Genomic DNA, 23,391 nt, shown 5'->3' with positions numbered 1-23,391 from the left:
CAGGTGAGGTTAGCTTTCTCTTAATGAAATACATCTTGTAATGATAGAGTGATGGAGTCTTAGAATAATACTTGACATTCTCAAAAGTATTAGTAGATCTTAACAATACTTTCACCTTCACAAAGAAAAACAAGTTCACAGTCAGATGGGCAAAATACTGTCTCAAACCTTATACAACTGAGCAAATGAAAAACATGAATGCCTGCATAACCCAAATGCTGAATTATACCATGGGAGTTCAATCACCAAAATTTATGCTGCTGGAATTTCTGTGGTCTAAATGACCCAGTTTTCTCAAAATGAACCATATGTGGGGAAAAAAAAGTGGAGTCTGTAGTTTGCAATGAAAAGAGATATCAAAAATAATTAGTAAAACTAAGCTATTTATATGTATAACTATATAATTAAGGTTGTGAAACTATAAAGAAATGGAAGATGATTATCATAAAAGGATAGTGGTTTATATAGAGAGGGTTTTAAGACAACACACAAGGGTATCTTTAGGATACTTGACAAAAATCAGCTTCTTTAGCTATGCAATGTTTACAAAATCATTTCCTTCATGCATGCAATATTATCCTATTTTGATGAAGTTGCATGAAATTTTACAATTAAAATGATCTTTCTGGTGCTGTGAATTGTTTGAGGCCCACTCTGCCACTGAACTCTACCCTCATCTCACAGTGAAGTATTTTTGATGTCCTCTGTGGTGTAAGGTATAAAATAAGCTTTCAGTAACATTTAGAACCTAATTAATGGTGAAGTAGATCAACTTTCTGGAAGGGAAACTCATCAAGAAATTATTTCAGTCAATGGTAAACTGCCCATTTTAGAAAGTTTTCATTTAAACATCTAAAATTATTGTCATGGAATAACATGACACCATCTGTATTTTAAATTTTGTGGTGAATAGGAAGTGAAAATAACCAAGTTGATTATAAAACTGAAACTCATGTTTTAATTGAAGCATAGATCCCCGAATCACAATAAATATTTTAGTAGCACCCCTTTAGCATATGGTCACAGTATGTAATAGTGACAGATAATGCAGTAGAAGCATCTTAGGAAACAGAAGGGTAATTAGATCCTCTCATTATTATGTACACATGACACTAGCAGGAAATCAAAGAAACACAACTTCAGATGTTTTAGACACTGAAAATGTTTGCCCTTCAAACACAAGAAATGTTTCTTAAATTAGACATGAAAGATCAGGAGGGAGCATTATATTCTGCACATAAAAATCGATCACTTCAGTGTTTAATATCCCCCTCAATTGATAAGGAAAAGTCTTTGATTAATTTTGATACTCTTTCATTATAAAAATACTCAGAGGAAAGTTAGATAACAAAGAAACTATCTCAACATATTTAAAGCCTCATAAAACGCCCAGAGCTACATTCCTAAGCAATAGGGTAATGCTGAATGCTTTCTCTATGCATTCTAGTGTATTAGAATGACCAGACTCTGTTTGATATACTATGGAGAGTTCATCAAGGTGTCTGTGCAAGATAAAGATTTACACTACATTGGACAGGAAAAAATAAAACCTGTCTCTGTCTCATAGGATACTTGTGTAGGGTACCACTTAGGAGTAATGAATGGGTTTAGCCAACTTGCAGAACAAAAAAATTAACATTTCCAGAGATCATCCATCTTTTATGCATTAGCATTGAGCGGCCTGCAAAAGAAACCAAACATAGTTGCAGTTATAATAGCATTTAGAAGAATGACTGCTTAGACCTAAACGTAACCAATATGGCAAGTTTTGTATTAATGCAGACTTTTAAAAATCGTCAAAATTAAAGACATTTCGAGTGGTCATGGATTGTAGAGTTGATATTAAGATGCCAGTACTACCCAGGTGGTCTTTGTGTAATATTTGCCCGTACTATGACAGTTCTTGTCAAAAAACACAATGATGGCTTCTGTAAAAAACAAAAACATAGTCTAGTATAAAATTGATATGGAATCTCAAGGGCATCAAAATAGTGTAAAAAATAGAAAAAGTTGGATGGTTGAAGTTTAGTGGTTTAAACACTGCAGTGTTGCAGTAATCAAAACCAATGTTGATTGGAATAGGGCATCAGAGACAGCAACATCATGAGCTTTTCTGTTTAGCTTTTGTGTTTTAGATTTTGGAGAACTCTCCATCTTTCAGTCTCTGATTCTTGAGTGCAGGGATGGCAGGGTTGAACTACTATGCATGTTTGCTATTGAAAGAAATATGAAATGATTCTCCCTGAGTTTCCTTTCTCTCATGATGCAATAACAGAGGAACTTACCTTCCTCTTGTTACCAGGAGAATACTTGACACAATGTGTGAATCGAAATGTTTTACACATTGAATGATGGCCCTCAGATTACTGTAAGCTATGGCGGAGGGAAGGGGGCTAGGCATAATTGAATGGGCTCTGTGATTTCCTTGACACTTTTTCTGGAAGGATATTCTAGATTGCCGTATAGGGAAGATGTTCTCAGGTAATTCTTAGTAACCTTGCTGAGTTGAGATGGTGATTAGAATTGAGGAAGCTGTAAGCAAGGTCTGTAAGCAAGGGAGCTACTCTTTGAACTAGCTTTGGAAAGCTGTGTGCACTTTGAATCTTTGAAGCTGTGAATACATAGGTACAATATCCACAAAGCTCGGTAAATCACCTATATGCCTTTATTGGACAGTTTCTATCTTACATAGTTGGGAAATGTTCTATCTCTGCCAAGCCAGCATTCAGTTGTCACTGCTCACTAGGGACATCAGCCCAGAAGCATAGCAATACCAGCATAGTTACAATTACTTCTATAGCAGAGCTCACTCTAGATCCATTCTAATCTAGATTCACTCCAAAACAAACAAAACCAACCTTCAGTAATGGACTGCATCAGATTAAGTCGTTTCACCCACAATTTAATTGTGTAAACACAGCCCAACATGTATCAAAGAATATAGCAAAATGCAAGCATTGACCAGTGTAGTATTCACAATGCTTTCATCCAAACAAAATTGTTATATATGAGATGAAGTAGCAGTAAAATTTAGCACATTTTGTGCAGGGATTTTGTTAGAAAAGACAGAAAGGAATCTTTAAAAGAAAAGGGAGAGAAATTGTGAGACAGTATAGAAAGAACAAGACAATTTACAGTAACTGGAAAGATAAAAACCTGAGAGCTTGAAAATAAAATCTGAAGTGTGAATTAATATGATGTGTATGACAGCTTTTACCCTAAATAGAAACATATAATTTCTCTTAAAGATAACCAACTGTCTCTTTTCCAAATGTAGCAGATGAAAACAAATGACTAAGTTAAGAGAACATAGCCAAAGGAACATGGGAGCTAGTGTACAGGAACCAGAATTGCAAGAGAAAGAGTACCAGGACAGAAAATCAATAGCATCCTCACTTATGTAGTAAGTTCCAGGCTTGCTTGAGAACCTGCTTCAAAAAAAGAAAGAATATTATATATTTTATACTATGTTTGCCTAAGGAAATGGGAGAGAAGGGGGTAAAGGAGGAAAGGGGGACAATAGAATAATAGCTAATATCATGAGAGCTATAAATCCTAAGATTTATGAAAATCAACCAACCACCAGCAGGACCAAGACTAACACTAGAACACCATAGAACATCATAAAAAAAAAATTCAAAGCCCATGTTAAAGAGGATATTGCAAAATAATTCACTGGTGAAAAGCAGGCACCAACTCATTTAAAAGTGACTTGGAAACAACATTTGGCCAATGATGGTGGAGGCCCAGAAGCACCTGGAAAGCTTAGCATCATTATCAAGTAGTTATGTGTAACAGTCACTCACCACTACAAACACGTGGAAATTGATAAAATAAAACATGTACGATAGCAAGAACTGGAGAAAGTATGGCGCTGGCAAGAGTCATACATGGCTTTCATGGTGGCTTTGAGGATGAAAAATGATCCCCTAGGAAATTATTTAGGTTCTCAGAGTTGATCAAACACTTGTTGTATAAACCAGTAACCTCATTCTTAGGTATTTCTCAAGGGAAATGAAAATTTCTCCTCATGTAATGTCATGTAAGTGAATGTTCAGATCAGTTATGATTGTGACAATAGCTAGAAAAAATGAGAGTGTCCTTTAACCCTATTTGGATGAATTTGAAAGGATGTAATCACAAAAAAGCAATTCTATTTATTTATGTATTTTATATTCTCCAAAAAAAGGGGGGGGGGTTCAGTGATAGAAAATAGATTAGTGTATGGTGATATTTTACTTGTACTGAAACGTGATTTTATGTTAATAAATAAAGTTGTCTGGGGATCAGAGCTAATAGCAAGCCATAGCAGAAGCTTGTGGTGGCGGATCTGTGAGTTCGAGGCCAGCCTGGGCTACCAAGTGAGTTCCAGGAAAAGCGCAAAGCTACACAGAGAAACCCTGTCTCGAAAAACAAAACAAAAAACAAACAAACAAACAAAAAAGTGTGTACCACTATGCCCAGCTTCTGCTATGGCTTGCTATTAGCTCTGACCCCCAGACAACTTTATTTATTAACATACAAATAAAATCACATTTCAGTACAAATAAAATATCACCATATTAGTGATCCCCGGGGGCTATCGAGGAGGAAAAGATCTCACTGTGTGAAATTCCTGGGCAGGGGACACTATTCTATGCCCTGATTATGATGACATCACATACATTACTATACATGTTAAGTTTCACAATATAAAAGAGACTTGTATAATGAAAACCAAAAGTCATGGTTGGAAGAAATGAAAATCTAAATAACACTCAAAATGACTGAAAGAATTATTGTTGTTACAGTATCAGTACTATCCAAATTAGCCCACAATTCATTGCCTGCAATTCATTATTCACAAAAATCTCAGTTTTTATGTAGAAATATAAAAATCAGTTGTAAAATTCAGTTGAATTCATTGGCCAATAATAGCAGAGGACTATGACATACCACTTTAATAGACACATCATGTTTTCAGACAGAAAGTAAGTAAGAAGATATTAGTGCATATGCTACATTTTGGAACAAATGGACATCATCACCCTCCCCTCCCTCTCCCTCTCTTGCACACACACACACACACACACACACACACACACACACACACACGGTTGCAGAGGGGAGAACAACAACACATTCATGTAGGAGGTGCAGAATATATATTGTTTTACACAGCCCATAGTCCAGGCTAGATGACATTTAGGACAGAAAACAAGGCCTAACAAAACTAGGAAGGCTCAGAAGATGATCACTTATGACTGCAATGTGTAAAACAAACTAAAAGGAATTTCACAGACACTGAAACTCATCAAGTACACCTGACAGCCAGCATATCAATAAACGACATTTCAGAGCAAATTTTAAATTTTGCTTGAAAGGACAGGAAATGGAGATTGCAACATATGAAAAGTCACTGGGTACTGCAAAGAGCAGGTTTAGAAGGGAAATTTATAGAACTAAATACATTCAAAAGGTGAGGGGAGCTTGAGCAACCTGTTAAACCACAATGAAACAAAATTTTAAAAAGCTTAAGTCTGGTAAAATGAAAACAATATTATTAAAAGTAAATTAAATATAGATTAAAAACACTAGAAAACGTGGGCAAAAGTAATAATCTTGAAAGGGGCAGATCATTCATAAGAATAAAATGTGTGAGCATGTAAAATCGCTTTGGTTTTTTGAGACAGTCTTTCTGTATATCCCAGGCTGTTTTGGAACTTGCTCTGTAGATCATGCTGGCCTTAATTTCACAGAGATCTACCTGCCTCTGTCTCCCAGGTGCTGGGATCAAAGGTGTGCACCACCATCACCTGGCTAAAATCTCTTAGGGAAGTAGTCATGGGCATTTTGGTGTATGTGGCTATAAAAATTTCCTAGTAAAGTGAGACTCTTAGCTTGAGACCCAGAGACATAGAGGCCTGATGACTCAGACCCCAGTAGTGCAGGGACATGATTGGATGTGGCTCTAAGATTAAGGTAGCCAACTTGTAACTGACTAGCTACACAAAGTGGGATTTCACCATTCTTAGCAGGCATAGTTGGAAAAGTAGCAGGTTTAACCTTACTATGACACTCCATTTCAGAAAGACCTCAGTTGAGTTTACTACATAACAAACTCAGCCAGGACATGGAGACTAGATACTCATTCAACTTCAGCATTACTCTGCCAGATTCTGGGAAAGGTCTTCTGTATTCAGGGAAGGAGACATGGATACAACTCAAAATCTGCATGGGAACTTGAACACTCATTGCAAGCTGCTCATCAGACAAGCGAGGGCTGCACAGTAGTTGGGCCAGCACTAGCAGCCAGGAGCCTGAAAGACTCTCTAGAGGTGTGACCAGCATCTGAGATTCAACCTGTGAACAAACCTCCTAAACAGACCACATCTGTAACCAGATCTCCAAAAGGAAAGTCCAGAGTTGGGACATTCTGAAGCCAGGTGACAAACAGGTTATAATGTTTTCTGACTCTCTACCCTATACTTTCTATCTCTGTCTCTCTTTTCTTTCTCTTTTTCCCACTTTTTCTGTTTTCATTTTCTTCTTTCAAAATACATAGGCTGGTCAAATTTGTGATCTCTGCACCCCCAACTTCTCCTGAACATGAATGGCATACCTCATTTGATTCCTGTATATATCCTTCTCCCTTTTCTAGTCAACCTTTTCTGAAGACTGTCTCACTCCAGCCTCCTTAGCTACTACTATTCCCACTTTTCTGTGTTTCCATCTCCTTTTTTTCTGATATTAATCACTAGTCTTACCATGAGTGTTCTTTTCATTTCCATTCAGACTCAAAATAACTAATATATTAATATACAAACTGCTGTCAGTTACCCTTCACTTAATAAAATGGTTGGCGTTTATGGGGTGATCAAATTTTAATTTTTACTGAATCTAAAAACACAAACAAAATACTGAATAAAATAAGAAAGTCAATACAATATATGAAGTAAGTCTTCAATGACTTCTTCAATAAAGAAGGGAAATACTTGGAATGAAAAGCGGTGTATTAAAATAACATTTACGTGGAAAGTTTCACAAATGTAGTGGATCAAGGAAAGGATAGACTATCTGGCTCGAAGACAGAGTAGAGGGATTGAAACATTTAAACAAAGAAAAAGATCAGTTAATAGAGCAATTTTAACAATACTATCAAGATCTACAAGACCAAATCTAAAAAACATGGGGAGAGGGTCTCAATGTATATTTTCTCCAAAATCCAAGCAGAAATTTTCCTACAATTGGAGAAAGAAATATAAATCCAGATATAGCAGGCATTTAGAACATTAGAAACACCAAAAAGAGCACCCTTATCATGTTATAATAAAATTACTAAATACACAGAACAAAGAAAATGTATTGAAGACAGTAAAAGAGAAATACCAAGCTGCATATAAAGGCAGGTGCATAAGAATAAGCAGATTTCCCAAGAAATTTAAAAGCCAGAAAGGCCCAAAATAATGTATTTCAAGTTCTGAAAGAATAACTAGTAACCCATTACTATTGTATCAGCAAAGTTACCCATCATGATTAAAAGAAAAAAACTTTCCATAGTAAAAACAAGCTAAAGGAATTCATTGCTACTAAGCCATCTCTATAAAATATACTGACAGAAATCCTTCACACAAATGAGAAAGACAAATATATCCAGGGAGAATGAACTAGTCTTAATAATAGTTAAACAAGAACTTAGTAGGATAAACCCAAACTGTATAAAATCAAGAAAATGACAGGAATTAGTATTCATCAGTGATAATTGAATATGAATGGATTCAATTCTCAAAATCAAAAGATGCAAATGAGCAGATTGAAAATTAGGGCACTTCTCTTTGTTGCTGCTAAGAATTGCATGTTAAAAAGACAGATGTTCCTCAGAGGTGAAAGAATGGGAAAAGGTATCAAATAAAATATACCTATGGAACAGTGGTTCTCACTGCTCTTTATCTAACAGAAGAGCTTCAGACTAAAACCGGTCAGAAGAGCCTTGTGCTTGCTTGCTTGCTTGCTTGTTTGTTTGTTTGTTTGTTTGTTTGTTAGAAAAGGTCATTCCATAATAATTAAGGAAACTATATGAAGACCATGAAAAGGACATTATGATTCTAAATATATACATACCAAATGTGTGAACCCAATTTTATACAACAAATAAGACTAGTTGTAATGATACAGATGAAGCCTGACACAATCACAGTGGGTCATTTCTGCACCTCACTCTCAAATTTACAACTCAGTCTATCTTTAAATGTCAGAGAAACATCCGAATTACATAGCATCATAAATCAATTAAACTTAACCGACACCACTAAAATATCCATTCAAACACTGAAGAATACACATTTATCTCAGCAGCCTATGGAGCTTTTTCCAAAGTAGATTGTAAAACACAAAGTAGATTTTAGCAAACAGGATAATTGAATAGTAGAATACAACTAAAAACCAATATTAAGAGAAAACTATAGAACATAACAGACTCATGGAGATTAAGCAATACACTGTTTTATGATGAGTGGGTCACTAAAGAAGTCAATGAATAATGAAAAAAATCCTGTAATTACATGAAAAAAAAAAAACATAGCATGCCAACTCCAACAGGATACAATGAATGCAGTTATAGAATAGAAGCATGTTGCTCTAAGTGCCTGCATGAGAGCTCAAGAAACAACTTAATAATACATGTTAGGGCCTTGGGGAAACAAGACAAAGCCAAACCCCAAATTAGTATACAGAAAGCAATAATTAAGATTAAGGCAGAAGCTGATGAAGTTGGGAGAAAGTGAGAGTAAAAAGAGTCAAGGAAACAAATTCTTCACATCTGAATAGTATTCAATTGTGTATGTGTACCACATTTTCATTATCTCTTCTTTATTTGAAGGACATTTAAGTTGTTTCCATTCCCTAGCTATTGTGAATAAAGCAGCAATGAACATGACTGAGCAAGTATTGGTGAATGGAATGTCAAGTTCTTTGGATATAACCCAAGGAATACTATAGGTGGGCCATATGGTAGATCTACTTTTTAGCTTTTTTTGAGAATTCTCCTCACAGATCTTCATAATGACTTCACCAGCTTACAGTCCACCAAAGTTATAATTATTTTCTTGTTGTTAGCCATTCTAACCTGGGTTTGAAATCTCAAACTAGTTTTAATTTGAATTTCTTTATTTGGTAAGAATGTTTAATACCTTTAAAGATATTTATTTCTTAGCCATTTTTATTTCTTCTTTTGAAAACACTTTATTCAGAGCCATAGCCATTTTTTTTTTTTTTTTTACAATTGAGTTATTTGGGGTTTTGTTGTTGTTTTTATTCTTTTTTTATTTTTTGAGTTCTTTGTATATTCTGGATATTGATCCTCTATGAGATACATCCCTGGCAAAGATTATGTCTCACTCTGTTGGCTTCCTCTTTATCCAGTTGATTGTTTCCTTTACTGTACAGAAGCCTTGTAGTTTAACATAGTCTTGGATGTTAATTTTTGCTTTTAATTCCTGAGAACATAAAGTCCTATTCAGAAAGTCATTTCCTACACCTATAATTTTTTAAGGTATTGCCAGTACATTTCTTCTAGCAGTTTTAGCACTTTAGATTTCATATTGATGTCTGTGATTCATTTGGAGTTCATTTTTGTGCACCATGATAGATACAGATCTAATGTCATTTTTCTTCATTTGGACCTTGTTTACCCAGAAGCATTTGTTGAAAATGGTGTCTTTCCCCCAGTGTGTGATTTTAGCATCTATGCCAAAATCAGATAACTGTACCTATGTGAGTTTATGCTTGGGTTTTCTATTTTGTTCCATTGATCTAAATGTCTATTTTTTTGTACTAGTACCATATCTTGGAGATAATCAATAGCTGTCTAATTGGACTCAAGGTTCTGATCACTCAGAGAGAATTGTTACCTGTAACTATAAGCCTAGCTAACTACTTATGACTGATGAGGTCATGAACCCAATGAAGAAGGTTACTGCTGCTACCTAAACTAGTATAATTCCCAACTACAGTCTAAATACTTACTCTTATATCCACAGATAAGTGTAACTCTCACCCCTCGTCTAAGAAGCTTTCTTTTTGCAGAAGATGGAGATTATTACACAAATCCAGCAGTAATAATCAAAATGCAGAGGCCTACAGACTGTAGATGCTCAAACCCAATAAATACCTCTGCAATGTACCCTCTATCGCTAAGACTGAGAAGTATCACAAAAGAAAGAATGGAAATGTTACAAGAGACTGAAGACAAGGACATCTCTAGGAAAGCGTGTCCTCTATAAATGTCAGGAAAGCTTAGCCCATGAAAACTCAAAAAAATACCATCACTTAAACAAGACCTGCATGATAAGAACGTCAATGTGTTGACATACCATTGCAGATGGAGGAAAACTCACAGGACTCCACTGCTAGATGAAGTGACTGACAGTTAATTGCTGCTAAAAAGGGAATTCCCATCTTTTCCAGGAATGAGCATCCTGATATTGAGGTTATTCAATCTCAAGTGGTCAACTCTAAACACATATACATATGAGCAACACTACAGGGACTCCACAGATTCTACTGATGTGTGTGTGTGGTGTAAAGCAATAATAATTGAAGAAGAGGCCAATAATTTGAAAGAGGTTGAAGGGTACACAGGGAGGTTTGGAAGTGGGGAGAAAGAATGCATAGTGGAAATGATATAATAATTGTCTATAAAATTCTCAAAAAATTAAGAATTAAATTAATAAAAAGTATAAGACTCTAAGTTTTTTCCAAAAATAGTTCTTTCAAGAAAAAAATAATACCAGCAAATCCTTATGAAAAATAACTAAAATAAAGAGAGAAAAGATTCACACTAATTAAATCCGAGATGAAAAGGGAGCCATTATGACAGATTCTAATGAAATCAGACAATTATTAGGACATACCTCAAAATTTTATATTCCATTAAATTGTAGAGTATAAGATAAATGAATGAACTCTTACATGCATATCACTTAACAAAATTAAGTTAATAAGATCATTAAAACAGTTCCATCTGTAACAAGCAAGGAAGAAGCAGTAGTAGAAATCTCCCCAATATAATATACTCCAGGTCCAGATGAATTCACTCTGAAGTCTTTCACATTTCAAGTCAGAAGAAACACAAATTTTCTTTAACACAAACAGCATGGTACTGACACAAATGATCAGACAGTTCTCAAAAGAAGTGCCAATAAACATGAACTTTCTAGCATTAGTAAAAAAACAGATCCAAGTTTAAATTTTTAATGATGCTAATATATTTGCACAGCTCTTAGTGCTCAGGGCAGGCTCTAATAGTGAAAGATCTCAAAGAAAATGTAAGAACTATCTACTATTTACCAGTAACTTTCTGAATGTGAGTGAGATCTACCCAAATTGAGTTTTAAATAACACTTCAACTCTATACAGACTTTCACATATAGATTTTTTTCCTGGACTGTCAGACATGCCTCCCTTTCTCTCTAGTTTCATGCTTTGAGGTCAGACCCAGGGCAAGTCAGCTTTGACCATTATTAGTCTCCCGTCAGTCTTTCTCAAGTGTCAAAATACAGTTTTCCACATACAGATACTTCCTAATTAGGTAGGGTTGCCACAACTTAGGGAGACTCTGGAGAACAAGAAAAACAAACCATTAAGGACTAATCCTTACTAAAGAAGCCTGAGAAAAATTGGTAAGAAATGAACATTTGCCAGGACTTCTACCCCTGCCCCTTTATATTTCTATTGTCCATAATATGCACAGAAAGTTGACAGTTTTACTATATAAAAATATTTTCCAACTTTTAAGTTACTTAGAATATGTTTTTTTTGTTTTTGTTTTTGTTTTTTGTTTTTTGTTTTTGTTTTTGTTTTTTGAGATTTGTTTGTAGTTAAGTCCTGTTTATCAAAAAAGATTGGTTAGTTGACCATGGCAGGATCAGATGCAATTAAATTCAGTAGACTGTAGACCATAGCTGCTAGATTATGGACTAAGTTGAGAAATATAGAGGTAAAAGTATTTGAAATGCCATACAAATACAATGTGCTATGATTTTTATTGAAAGTTCCCAGAATCTTCAAATATTTTGCATGTGTATTGATATATCTGGTGTTCATAATTCACTGCATTGAGTTTTTTTTTACAAATTGCCCTCTTTATGAATACCTTACTTCTTTTCTCTGTCTCTGAGTTCCTAGTGGCAGAGTCTTAGGAATTGGAAGCTTTTGTTATTAGCCAAACCCTTATAAACTGGAAAGAAGAATCCTCCATTATTTCAGCCATCCCCACTCTAGCTTTTTGTTTCTTCTTCTGCAGAAATCCACGCTCCAGAAACCTTCGCGTTTGCAGAGTGTCTATTGTACCCTGTAAGCATTTGCTATACCAGATGCTGATCTGATACTTCCCTGTAGATGAACTGTCTCACTTGTGTCCTCAGACATTGTTGTGCTGTAATAAGCTTCCTATTTGGACTGAAGATTATAAGGTCATGATTGCATCTTTGATTTTTTTTTTTTTTTTTTTTACTAACAAGATAATGCAAACCATGATTGTACTATTTTTTTTTCCACGCATAGTAAGAACTTGATTAGCAAGGATCTTTTTGTTGTATTTTACTGATGTTCAGGTTAGTTGCTGAGTTAAAGCTATGGGATGCTCCCCTGAGGCTTCTCTGGTTTCTTCTCCTGATTTCATTGTTTGCTCTGTGCACATCATCAACTCCTGTAGAGTTGGTTCTCTTAATCCAGTTTTGCTTGCTATGTGGCTAAGGTAATTCACAATTATATATAAAATGAATCACTCAGGAGGTTTAGGGAATAGTTTCTTAAAAGCCACAGTTTCTATTTGGTGCCGGCTTAACTGTTAGATTGTTCCTGCTCTTCTCCATGTGGAAACAGGACTCGTGCTTCATGGTGCATGTGCATGCCATCATCCTCCCTAAAACGTTCTCTCTACTTCCTGTGGTTGTTGTAATCCTACTAAGTCCATCTATCGGTAGTTTTCTCATTAAATATGTAATTATTTTAACTTTAAAACTATTTATTTAAAAAGCTTACAGAGGAATTTAAACAGCCAAACAGCAAAGCATCTAATTGGAAAGTTATTTCTAACAATGATATTTTGTCTTTTTACATACTTTTTTGTAGTGGAGAGAATGCTTGAGGCTAGGTGCTCTCTTGGAAAATACTTTTATTATTAAACATCCTATTTAACAAATTAAAACATTTTTGACTGCTGGTCTTAGAATAATCCCCTTATCACTCTCCCTACAAATTAATGACCACCCATTAGTTCAAGTTTCTTATTTCCTATTGATTCCTGTTAGTGCCACTGTTTTCTTTTCTGTCAAGGAATTAATTAAAATACTATTTATTTACATCGTTGAACCAATGTCCTGAAATTCTACTGAGATAGGACTTGCTGCCTTCACTGAAAACTGGTCAGTGTGTTTTTCTAGGTCTCCCACTAGAATTGAGGCTTCTTTAGGGAGTAGAACATACCTGTTTCTTTTGTGCCCTGGCACATGGTAACTATTTAATAATACTGGTCTAGATATTATTAAAATCACCAGGTGTCTTTAGTTCTTGAAAACCACAGATTCTGCCTTTCTGATAAGTGTACTTCATCTACATACAGTTGAAAAGAGAAATATTTCTTGTTCTAAGATGAATTAGAAAGAACAGAAGGTACTGTTTACTTTTATTTGATAATCTTCTAGTATTTTATGCCATGTACAAACTTGATGAATGATTATTGGGTCACTGGTATATAGTATAATTTGACTCTAAAATCTTACTCTGAATTATAACTATATTTGAATTGGATGTAGGATGGTTTATTAGACAGGTAATTTTTACAATTTTAGTCATTGTTACTGTGTATATGTGATGATGTCTGGCTATGTGCATGCTGTGGAGTGCATAAGGGAGGTAGGATGAGACCTTTACGGAGTTGGTCCTTTTCTTATACTTTTATTTGGGTTCCAAGGATGAAGCTTTCAGGGCGTCAGGTTTGTGCTTTTTCCTGTGATCCAGCTCACAGGCACATAATTATACAAAATAACTTTCATTAATAATTAATAACAATATATTTATATTTTGTTTACATACTTTGTGGCATATCATGTCGATAAGTTGTTCCTTTGAATAGAATATAAACTTATAGTTTCTGGGACTTTTAAGAATATTTATTTTATTGCTAATATTGAATAAAAGCAGGCTCATTGCTCACCTTTAGTATTTTGCTTTAATGTTCCATTCACTAAGGAAGCTCAGTCTGAGTCAAGTCTAAGAACTTACTGCTCTGAGCACACAATTCTTGAAGGTCTGGTTTATTTCTCAGATTGTGTCCACAGTTCAAGTCTGTAAATGTTGGATAAGGCTGAGAGACTCTTGAAAATAAACCAATTCACCTGAATAGCCTCTTCTACTTGAGCTGCCTTAACTTGAAATCATTTTCCTTTTATGCTTTCATCACAATAATTATCTAGTGGTTTCCTTTTAGTAATTGTCTTAACCTTTTATCTTTAACTTTACAAAAGCTTTATAATGAAAAAGAAAGTGATACCGTGCATTTACATTCATCACGGTTTATTAATGTATTTCAAAAAAAATTTGTTATACAACTATAAAGACCCTAAGGGTTCATAATTACTGTTAGAGCAACTTTAAACTTACTTATATTTCAGAACTTAAATATATTTATTTGAGTTTTAAAATTAATGAGAGCTAGAATATAAGTTGTTTGGAAATACAATTTTATTCCACCATTTAAAAACATATAATGTTATTTTAATATAAAGACATTTTTATAACTTTTATTTTCAGCTTTGTTTAAGTAGCTATTTATGTGATATCACATGACTAGGGAATGTCTCCTCTCTGATTATTGATATTTCACATAATGACATATATAGGTAAAATACATGGATACATTTTGATGGTGATTTGGTTCAGCCTGTTTTGTACAATACTGAACTTGAAAGAGACATAGTTAGCATGTTTGCACTGAATTGACGGTTTTAGAATCTGAAGTGATCAGGGAGAAGAGGAGCACGTTTCACAGGGACGAGCATAGAGCTAACAATCAGCGTTGTAATCAAGTTTAACCCAGAGAGCACTATAAAGGCCAGATGATTTGTGACAGTGAACATGTCTGTTATTTTCCTTATTTCAGCCTTCCTCATTGCAGTTTAACTAAATCAAGAGGTCAAGAAAAGGGCAGGGAATTCCAGGCATTCACCATTGTTTTTTTTTTAAAAAGTTTGAATCTAATCTTATGGATAATAGTTTCTCACAGAAACCTCAGAAATACAGGTTTTGTGATTTTTGAGATAGTGTTTAGCTGTAAATGTGTTTTTAGTGTGCTGTAGATTATTTCTTCAACATATATGTGTATGCCTTTTCTCTGTAATTGAGCTGATAGCTTCTTCAAGCCAAAGACTGTGTTGGCTTCCATATGTCACAGGCCCTTTCTCAATGCAAGATCACTAACATTTGCTTAGTTGTGGATTCAGAAGTAAATGATTTAATGTTTTCATTAAGAATCATTAATTCCAATCATTCCAAATGAGAATGTTTCCAAGCACAACCTTCCCCTACATGTTAGTACTGAGTAATTTAGACATCCCAACCTATTTTTAAAATGTGTAAATCAATCATGTCAGTGAACAGAAGTGAAAAACACATGAAAAGTGGCACTGAGTACCAAAAATTACTGAAGTCTTTTTCAAATATTGCACTTAATGAGGTTGCACAATCTGTATTGTTTAAAGTCTAAGTAGTGAATCTCAACTTGGGCAGGATGAACTTATGTAAGACCTGTTACCATAGATGTGTTATCTATCATTTTATAGAACAATCATCTTTGAGTGTTAAGATCTTCAAACCAAGCAGTGTGCACGCACGCGCGCGCGCACACACACACAAACACACACGGGTCTGAATAAGGTTTCTAGGGCATCAACAGAATGACAAGAAATTAGAAAGATTATGTTAGTAAATCAGTCCAATGATTATGTGGGTACTATGTCACTAACCTTATAGATACTTTTGTTTCTGACCAACACAGGCATTCTAGATGTACAGCCATTCCCATTTAGAGATAAACTTTAACTTCTTTCGACCTAATGGAATTTCCATAGGGAAGTGTACAGTATTTATTTTATTAATATTTGTTTCTTTATGAATGTTTGAACATATTTCATGTAAAATGAGTACCATTACCTATGGACATTAAGAAGCTAAGTCACATGAAAAAAGTTCAAATAAATACTTGAAGTCCCTTATTCAGGATTTTAAAGCCAGAAACATTTTACAGTCCAGACATATAAAGCTAATAGTTACATTTAAGTTACTTTATAGCCTCTTCAGGAAGGCCTAGGCTAGCTATTGGAGTACTTTAGTTACTCAAATTGGCATGCCTGCCAGGACATGAATATTCACACTAAGGGGAATGAATATTGTAACAGCATATTGCTATTCAGGTGAAAATTTGCCAATCGTCCAGTTTTGGGTAATCTTAAAGGAATTTTTTCATTTTTCTGTGGATTTCTTGAACTTTAAAATATCATAAGTGTGTGTATCAAATAATGTTCCCTGCAGTTTAAAAAAAAACAGAACTATAGATATATTGGTGTGTATACATTTGGCAGACATTTACTACCCAGGCCTCTACAGAGAAGGATATAATCAGTGATCTTTTAAATACAGCCAGGCTGCCATTGTGTGGTAACTGAATTGTTAGTTTTCTGTACAAATCAGCTCTCACCAGCTCTACAGTATTTGAATGGGCTTTCTTTTCAGATAAAATTTATTATTGTAATGTAAAACTGAAATTGATTGAATCAGAGTTAGCATTTTAAGTGTATATAATATTGTTATAGCTTCTTTAAGTCATATTACATTTGATGCCATCAAACTGTAGAAAAAAGTTATTTTGAAATGTCTAGGATTATTAGCTCCTACTGTGTCTGTACATGTTATCATTATTCATACTAACAATGGAATTCTAATTCATCATTCATTTTCCAGAAATGCTGTAATATTGTTCTTGGAGTCTTATTTTCATGTTTTTAAATTTGGAGATCCACATCAATTACTTACTCTGGTGATTTTTTTTTTAATTGAAAGTAATTTTTACAGAGAGGACCCTGCCAATGTTAGAAGAAGAAATAAATGGTATCTGTCCAATACAAAAGTAAATAAAGTAGTGACAAATACAGGAAATGGCTATTATGCCAGAAAGATCTGGTGGCTTTGCAGCATCCTGAAGCTCCACCACCACCATCCCTCTCTGGTGTGCTCATGTTCCAACATGAGAACTACAAAGGTACCCTTGAAACTAAGCCACAAGAAGCACAGTGGGCACTTTGTTCCTTCATACTCTAAAGTGGTGGTTCTCAACCTGTGGGCCACAACTCCTTTGGCGGTCACATATCAAATATCCTGCCTTTCAGATATCTACATTATGATTCATAACAGTAACAAAATTACAGTTACGAAGAAGTAAGGGAAGTAATTTTATGGTTTGGTGTCACTACAACATGAGGGACTGTATTAAAGGGTCATAGCCTCAGGAAGTCTGAGAACCATTGCTTACAATATTACATCCGAATTCCATTGTTCTGGTTTGGTTGTTGATGTTGTTTTTCATATCTCAGACAATTGTTTCCTCCCATCTTTGCCAACATAGGGTCAGCACTAACCAGACAAATAACACTCCTTCAGATGATCCTACACAGGGCTATTGACCATGCTGTCCTACCGTACCCTTCATGGTCCTCTGGATCACATCAGTTACCTGTTAACTACCTACACTGCACTCCTCACTTTCATTAAAATGATGCTCTCTAGGACATTAGACACAATGCTTAGTATATGCTTTCAGTATATGAATTGGGCTCTTGTTCTGTCAATTTTCTTACCTTGCCTCCCCAACATCTTACTAATTTTTGTTGTTGTTGTTTTGTCAACTAATGATGGTTTCTAAATACTTGTTGAGATTCTTTGTCATAGATGTCTGTCAAAGTCTCCTGTTTCAGAATAATGGCCTTTGTGAAAGAGGATGTGATGTTTCTCCCAAGATGAGTCCCAATGTTTGTTGTATATTGACTATTGCCCTTCACTTCCCACCAGGAGAAATAGCCTTAAAGACTGGACCATTATGCAGTACTTGAAAACTAAAGGGCTCTTTCACTTGATCTTTAAATTCAAGAGATACATTAGTCAGACCCTCAGATTCACATTGGAATCTGACTGCTCTGCAGAAGAAATGTTATTGTAGCTTGGGTAGTGCCTATATTAAACAAAGATAGCTTGATCCAAAGGCCAAGCTTCTTATTTCATACTCATTTGGGTAGTTTATAATCTGGCCTATCTTTTGCTATAGGGTTTTCATTGCATTATTTTGGTTGGTTTGGTTTTAGTCAACAGCAAGTTTATTTTCAAAGTTTCTAGTAAATGTGTACACAAATATCTGCCAATTTGGGATAATTGTTTTCATTTTACTCTGTTTTGCTAGCTCTCTGGATCTAGACCATCTAATCAATATGCACATATGCCTGTGTCTTGGCTACCCATTAGCTGATGTCATCCTTCATCAGTGTAGTTGACATTATACTCAGGCTCTCATTAGTCTTCTTCCAGTAGAGCATCTTTTACTTGCCAGCCTCCTTCCTCTTATGCCACAGATACCTGCTGTCTCCATCCAGCTCTTTGCTTTATGCTGCAAAACCAGTATGGCTTGCAATGTTGTGTTTGTATTGTGGGCAGCATATTTATTCTAGTGAATACATATCTTCTGGAAGAACATTCTGCCGGTTGGCCTGTACTTCTGCCCTCTACCTTCCAAACAGGGATTCACCAAGTATGCTTAGCTGACCTGGAACTTACTAGAACCCACAGAACCTGCCTCTGCTTCACATGTATGACTCCACTGAAGGCTACTTTTTAGTTGACAAGGCACATATTGTCATTATACAATGGGAATGTCATTATCAGTTTTTGGAACCATTTACCCCACTTAATAACCTGCTCATAGCTCTTCATCTTAACTTCCCAAACAATTTGTAATTTTCTTTCTTCCAGTCTTTCTCTGAATTTTAACCTAGGTTCCCAGTTCTGTTTCCCAGCACCCTCATCCATCCCCAAGGTCCAAAGATCTATTGAGATATTTATCTTTGTTCCTTGATCATGCTATCCTTATTGCACAATGTATTGCTTCCCATTCCCACATCACCAAAACATGCTACCTTCACCAAGGAAGCTGACAAAGTCACTCTAGTTATACTTAACCATCAAGACCTTCATTATCATATAGATGCTGAATTGTTATGTAGAAAACATAAAACAATCCTTCTAATGAAATGATGTAACCTCTGGCCCCAGTTCTACCACTTCCTAGATGAAACACATTGGTCTCATCACCAAATATTTTCATTTTATTAGTCCATCAAATGCTATAATTAGAACTGGTTCAAAAGGCTGCTACTATTATAAGGTATTTGAATTACAGACTAGAATGCTTGCTGAGCTGTAATTAGTAAACTCTTATTTATCACTGTAAAGTGCTCATACTTTACTCTTAGAAGTGTTATCAGATATGTTGACTCAGTAACAGATTTCTTGTCCAATAAGTTCAGCGCACTAAGATCTGCATGAGTACACTGTTGTCCAGTGTCTAAACAGTTAAGAGTAGTTCACAGCATCATCAGATAAATTTTACTTACTTGAGCTTGTGATTAAATTTCTACTGACTGAAATTTATTGCTTCTTAAATTTGCAAATATGGTGATGTTTATAAGAATAAAATGTTACTTTATTCTGTGTGTGCATCTCATTATCACAGGCATCACACTGCATATTACCAATTTGTCTTGTGTGTACTCCTTCTAACCCTTAGGGATAATTGACAGCAAGCCATAATTCTAGTCAGTTTCCAGAATTTCCTTAGCTTATGTTCTCATCATCAGTGTCAGGTCTGTTTTTGATTCCTGGCATGTCCTTTAAGAACAGGTGCCTTTGACCAGAACTAACTTAGCAAACCCACTAATAAAGACTGAGGCTCTGTTGACCTGAGTTCATCTTCTTTTACAGACATGAGAAGGGATGTGTTTGCAAACACCAGCTTGCTATCCTGCTGGTTTGTTCACATTCCTTTGGTAAAAATACATTAATGATGTAAGCTTTTATATTTTCCTAGTGTTGCATTGATTTTCTAAGAGTTATGAATATGACTATTACATAAGAGTTTGTTTAAAATTAGCAATATTCCATTTTTCTAAGTTTTTTCTTAGTATTAGGTATTAAAAATTAACACAGAATAAAGATGGACAATTCTTACAGCAGAGTAGTATTGTTTGTGTTAATATACCCACAGCTTAATTATGATCCTATGGCTATTTCCTTAAGGTTTTCTTTGTCAGAATTCAAGTGCTTGATCAGCCAACAAGCAATGAATGTTCCATTAATCTTCTGACTCTATAGCTCCTGAGCGTGAGGATTTCTGACCAGTCACACCACACAACTCTTAATCAAGTTTTTCATGTTGGTCTCTTATTCATTAGCTGTCTGCCAAGAATCTGATAATATGGAGTACCAGTGGCTCTTTACAGCTTGTCTGTCTGTCTGTATGACATGGATAAAGTCTTTTCCTGAATGGGCACAAAAGGGTATTTATCCACCCCCTGCAATAAATGCACATGCTAGTGTCTACAAGGCACTTGTGACTGCTAGTTGAAAACAAGAAATTAAAACTGTTGCTTCAACTTTGCATTTGTTAACATTTTGATGTAAGACCAAAGCATCTCTTTCTGTAAAATTATTTACTGGGCCAGCAGGTGGGCTCAGGAGGTAAGTACCTTTGCCCCACAGGCCTGGAGACCTGAGTTCTAGCCCCAGAACTCACACAACTGTCCTTTCACACACACACACACACACACACACACACACACACACACACACACACACACCACTTACCTATTCATAATAAATTTTATTAAAAGATGCTTTTTTGATTGCATTTGTACTTAAGAATAAAAATTTTCAAAATCTATTCATTAAGTTCTTTTTCTGTAAAAAATAGGCCAGTGACTTGGACATTTATTTTAAAGTAGCATTCATTATAACTAATGTGCTCATCAGAGATTATTATTTTAATTAGGTAGCAACCACTATAATTAATATGCTCAGAAGTTATTATTGTCATATTTACATATCCCTATTATTGTATTTTAGAAATTTGCAATTATGATCTACTTTTTTATTATATATATGTATGCATATATATATATATATATATATATATATATATATATATAAAAATAAAACATTTTACACATCATCCTTTATTTAGGAGAGTTGAATGATGTAACAGGAATCTTAAAAGGTCTTATTAATAAAATCAAACCTGAGGCCAGGTATTGGGGTGAATGCTGGAAGATCAGAGAAACAGAACAAGTCACAGCTACCTCACCTTGCCAGTTCCTCAGCTGGTTTTGTTTCCTCAGACTGGAAGCCTCTGAGTCCTCATCCATATGGGTCTCAGCTGAACTACTGCTAGAAGCCTAAAAGCTTAACCAGCCAAATGCTTCCAGTTTCTGGTCTTCAGGCCTTATATAATCTTTCTCTTTCTGCCCCCACTCCCTGGGATTAAAGGCGTGTGTCACCATGCTGGCTGTGTCCTTGAACTCACAGAGATCCACCTGGCTCTGCCTCCCAAGTGCTGGGATTAAAGGCATGCACCACCACCGCCCAACTTCTGCTATGGCTTACTCTTCCCGTTTTCTAGCCACCATTTTTGGCTCTGTGTCTAGTGGCTTTCTGTTCTCTGACCCCAGATAAGTTTCTTAGGGTGCACAATATTGTGGGGAACACAACACCACCACAGGATAATTTATGCCCAAACTGTTTACAGAGTGTTTTTACCTGTAGACAAGGAATGGCATTAGAACAGAGAGTGACTTGCGCGATTGGGTGATGTAAGGAACTTAACACAGCCCGCAGACACGAGTCAGTGGTCCTTGGCATCACATACTCACTGTGCTCACTTTCTCATTCTTTGTGATACTTGGTCTGTGAATTTGGATCGTTTAATAAGTTGTGGTGAATGAACTGTGTGTACCTTGTTTAATTGTGGTCCTCCAAGTAGAAAATGCCAGCAGCTCTTCCATATTTGTCCTCTGCTCCAGGCAACATACAGCAGTGCCTTTGGATTAAAACAACTCTAACTAGCTCAATTTCAGTAGTCATCCCTTACTTTATATAAACATTTTAAAACACCATGATCTAATAAGAACTGAAACATGAAATCAATATTTTAGCAACTTTCATATCACTTGGAACATTTGAATGTTTTAAATTAATGTGAAAGAGTATGTGGATGAATATTTCCATTCACTTAATTTCTGAAGTCTTGTTTCAAAGAAATGTTTTATAATTACAATCAGGTAGTTCTGTGCATGTGGTATGATTTGACCTTTGCTGACCTTCCCCTATGCAGGCCTTGTGTGTATGAAGTCCAGCACGTCCGTGGTGGAGCTTGTCATGCTGCTTTGTTCTCAGGTAAGAGATTCATTCGCTTGGTCAAGTTAACCTGTATGAGAATTTTGATACATGTGTAATATTAGTTATAATTTAAATTTTATCTCTCACTGTGGAGACTGCAGAAGATAGTTGGCCTTGAGGCCCATTAGAGCCTAGTGACCATCCTGTGTAAGCGCTGCTTTCCGCTCTCCTCTCTGCTTTCTTCTCCCTGACCTCCTGTCCTGTTCTGTCTGTGCCTGGCTCTGTTCTATGCTCTTCAGGTCTTTTGCTATTGTCTGCACCGTCTTTTTAAAAATACTGCAGCCCACATTACAATTTCAAAACCTGACTAGTAGTCACTGTTGCTTTCTTCTCTGTCAGATTAGAAGTGGTAGAAACTCCAGTTCCTTTTGTGTCAGTACTAAACACATACAGTCCAGCCATTGGTGAGCCATCTTTGGCAGACTGCTTTTCTAATTTTATGTCGAGTCAGTATGTATTAATAAATCTGAAAGTCTACAGAGTGGTGACTATCTTTAGTAAGAAGAATTAATGGTAAATGGTTGGATATTGTTTCTTTGTAAAAACCATACAAAAATAAACAAAAAACTATCCAAAGCTTGAAAAGAACCATGTATTAGTTGGATAACTTAAATAGAAATGTATCGGTCTTTCCATTCACTGGCACTTCAAGTCTCCCTGTTACCAGATGAATGTGAAATATTCCATATTAGAATGAAATGGAAGTAGATACATGTTTGTAATAAGTAGCTGTTATATTTGTTCATGGTCTCCTCAGTGGAAAGGTGAGCATTTCTGACCATAACCGACCTGAGGTCCACCTAACGCCACCGCCAAGCCAGATAAGCCAAGTGTGACTTCAGTGGTCTTTTAATGTTCCAGAGC

At 35.5% G+C, this 23,391-nt stretch overlaps 1 protein-coding gene across 5 annotated transcripts in view; it reads left to right on the top strand.

The window, feature by feature from the left end:
* Nbea (neurobeachin) overlaps window positions 1-23,391 on the top strand; it is a 551,973-nt gene that overhangs the window by 240,765 nt on the left and 287,817 nt on the right. For all 5 annotated transcript variants that reach the window (XM_036189952.1, XM_036189948.1, XM_036189950.1 and 2 more), the window contains one exon: window positions 22,463-22,524. In XM_036189952.1, coding sequence (XP_036045845.1) covers window positions 22,463-22,524 — 62 coding nt within the window. The remainder of the gene's footprint in view (window positions 1-22,462; window positions 22,525-23,391) is intronic.

The sequence above is a fragment of the Onychomys torridus genome, chromosome 6 (assembly GCF_903995425.1).
Source record: "Onychomys torridus chromosome 6, mOncTor1.1, whole genome shotgun sequence".
Lineage (NCBI taxonomy): Eukaryota > Metazoa > Chordata > Mammalia > Rodentia > Cricetidae > Onychomys > Onychomys torridus.
This window is presented reverse-complemented; position numbering and strand designations above follow the sequence as displayed.